Source organism: Stegastes partitus, unplaced genomic scaffold (genome assembly GCF_000690725.1).
Source record: "Stegastes partitus isolate 25-593 unplaced genomic scaffold, Stegastes_partitus-1.0.2 Scaffold1140, whole genome shotgun sequence".
NCBI lineage: Eukaryota > Metazoa > Chordata > Actinopteri > Pomacentridae > Stegastes > Stegastes partitus.
Window position 1 is genome coordinate 221,350 of NW_007578871.1, and position 1,954 is coordinate 223,303.

The following is a 1,954-nucleotide window of genomic DNA, read 5'->3' on the forward strand; positions in this document are numbered from 1 at the left end:
GCTCAGAGAGACGACGACGAATGTCACAATTCTCAGAAACAAAAATAAAATCTGACATTCATGATTATCGTATGTGCGATGCAGCGTTTCATTCAGTAGATATTTACAGGAAACAACCCGACACGTGACCTGAACGTCCTGCTTTCCTGCTCAGAGCTTGAAGGTCAGCTTCACGTGTCAACCCTAAACGGAAAAAGAAAAAGGACCTCAATCAAGTCCTCTAATTAAAACGTCAGCCTGTGATAGGCAGCGCCCCCCTTTTTTTTTTTGCGCAAACTCTGATGAACTAATTAAAAGCTGATGAACTGATTAAACCCGCAAAACTTTCTACCACAGCTTCCCTTTGCTGTAATTACACGAGCATGTACATACAAGAAGAAACCCGGTTGCCGATCGATCCATCATTCACCTGACCTTCACCGCTCAGTCAGGGAGGGCGGCGCAGGGGAACAAATGGACCTCGCTATGTGGAATAGCTTATATATATATATATATGGGTTTGTTTCCCTTGTCTTGCTACCACAGAGTGACAGAACTAAAAGTGCAGATATAACCCCATCAGCCATAACATTAAAACCACTGACAGGTCATCGGGGTGACACGTACGAGGTGTGTGGAAAGCAGGACAAATGTGTTGGTGGTTCGTAGCTATAGCATAACCTGCTGAAAACCATTATCCTGCTTTGTCTGGAGGTGTCAGAGCCCCTGTCCATGCCGACTCCTGTCCACTGAAAACAGCCAGTGGAGGCAGGGAGGTGTTCTAGATGATGTTCTACTTGAAAACCTCGAGTCCTGCCTTCATTACAGTTGTTATTCCTCCACCTAAACATTGCTGCAGACCATGTCCGCCCCTCCACAGCTGTGATATGCCCCACTGGCCTCTTCGGCAGGATGATTGTCTTTACACTGCTCAGGAGGGGTTCGAGGAGCATGACAAAGAGCTTGAGTTGTCTACTTGCAACTTCTCGAGATCTCAGTCCAATCGAGCATCTGTTCAATGTTCCGGAAAACAAGTCCAATCATGGAGGCCTCACGTCGCAGCTTACAGGATTTAAAGGATCCGTCTTGTTGCCTGATACCACAAAAGACACCTTCAGGGTCTGTGGAGGCTTCGGCCAATCAAAAGGGACACGATAGTGGTTTTAATGTTGTGGCTGACGGGCGTATGTGTACGAAGCTGTAAATTAAAGCTTTAAACTGAGGTTCTTCTGTAAAAGTGTAAAAGCCCTCCGTTGATCCAGTGAGCTCTGAGTAAAGTGGCGTACCTGGAGAGAGTCGTAACAAAGAACAGAAGGTGCTGGACAGTAAGCCCCAGCAGCTGTGTCTACATTCACTTTCTACGATGTGATGTAAGATATGAGAGGAAAAAAAACAAAAAAAACACTGACAGCTTCCCGCTGATGGTTCTGGCTTCTCAAACTTAAAGCACGATTCCAGCAAAACCCCTTCACCTCCTCTGCATCTACGCTTACTGCACGCTACAGAACCTGTGAACCTGACCCGGTTTCTCCCTCATCTCCGGTGTCCCTTCTGCTTCTTGTTCCTCGCGGGCGTTTTGATCGGCTGACTGGCGGCTCCGTTTTCCAGCGGAACCCGAAACGGAGCCGCTGGTGGAGAAGTGGGGGAGAACAGGTCCGGCTCTCCGTCAATGCTGCACTTGAAGGGTCCGGCCGGGGAGAACTTTAGAGGACTGGAAGAAACAGACAAAGAAAAAAAAAACCACAGTGAAGCTGTAAAAATATATAGAAGAAGGTCAATGAGCATATTTATCTTCTGGATCTCAAACAGACACCTCATGTGACACATCGACCGGCCTCTGGGTTGGAATCAGGGTTCTGATTTTTAAAATGTCATTTTGCTTTCTGGAGAAACGTTTAAATAATGCATTTTAAACTGAAGTGGTTCTTTTTGGCAAACTTTTGGGTGATGCAACAGAAACAGTCCTGTTGCCAGA

The 1,954-nt window shown here is 46.6% G+C and overlaps 1 protein-coding gene across 2 annotated transcripts in view; it reads right to left on the reverse strand.

Annotated features, from left to right (window-relative positions):
* Positions 1-833: 833 nt before the first annotated feature.
* LOC103368287 (ribosomal protein S6 kinase beta-2-like) overlaps positions 834-1,954 on the reverse strand; it is a 16,272-nt gene continuing 15,151 nt past the window's right edge. The window contains exons 16-17 of one of the 2 annotated variants that reach the window (XR_520767.1): positions 1,374-1,690; positions 834-1,297 (exon numbers count right to left, since the gene is read on the reverse strand). Coding sequence is in view for 1 of the 2 variants with exons in the window: in XM_008296613.1 (XP_008294835.1) it covers positions 1,513-1,690 (178 nt within the window). In the remaining variant the exon portion in view is untranslated. Of the gene's footprint in view, positions 1,691-1,954 lie in introns of both variants that reach the window. The other variant, XM_008296613.1, reaches the window with a different exon arrangement.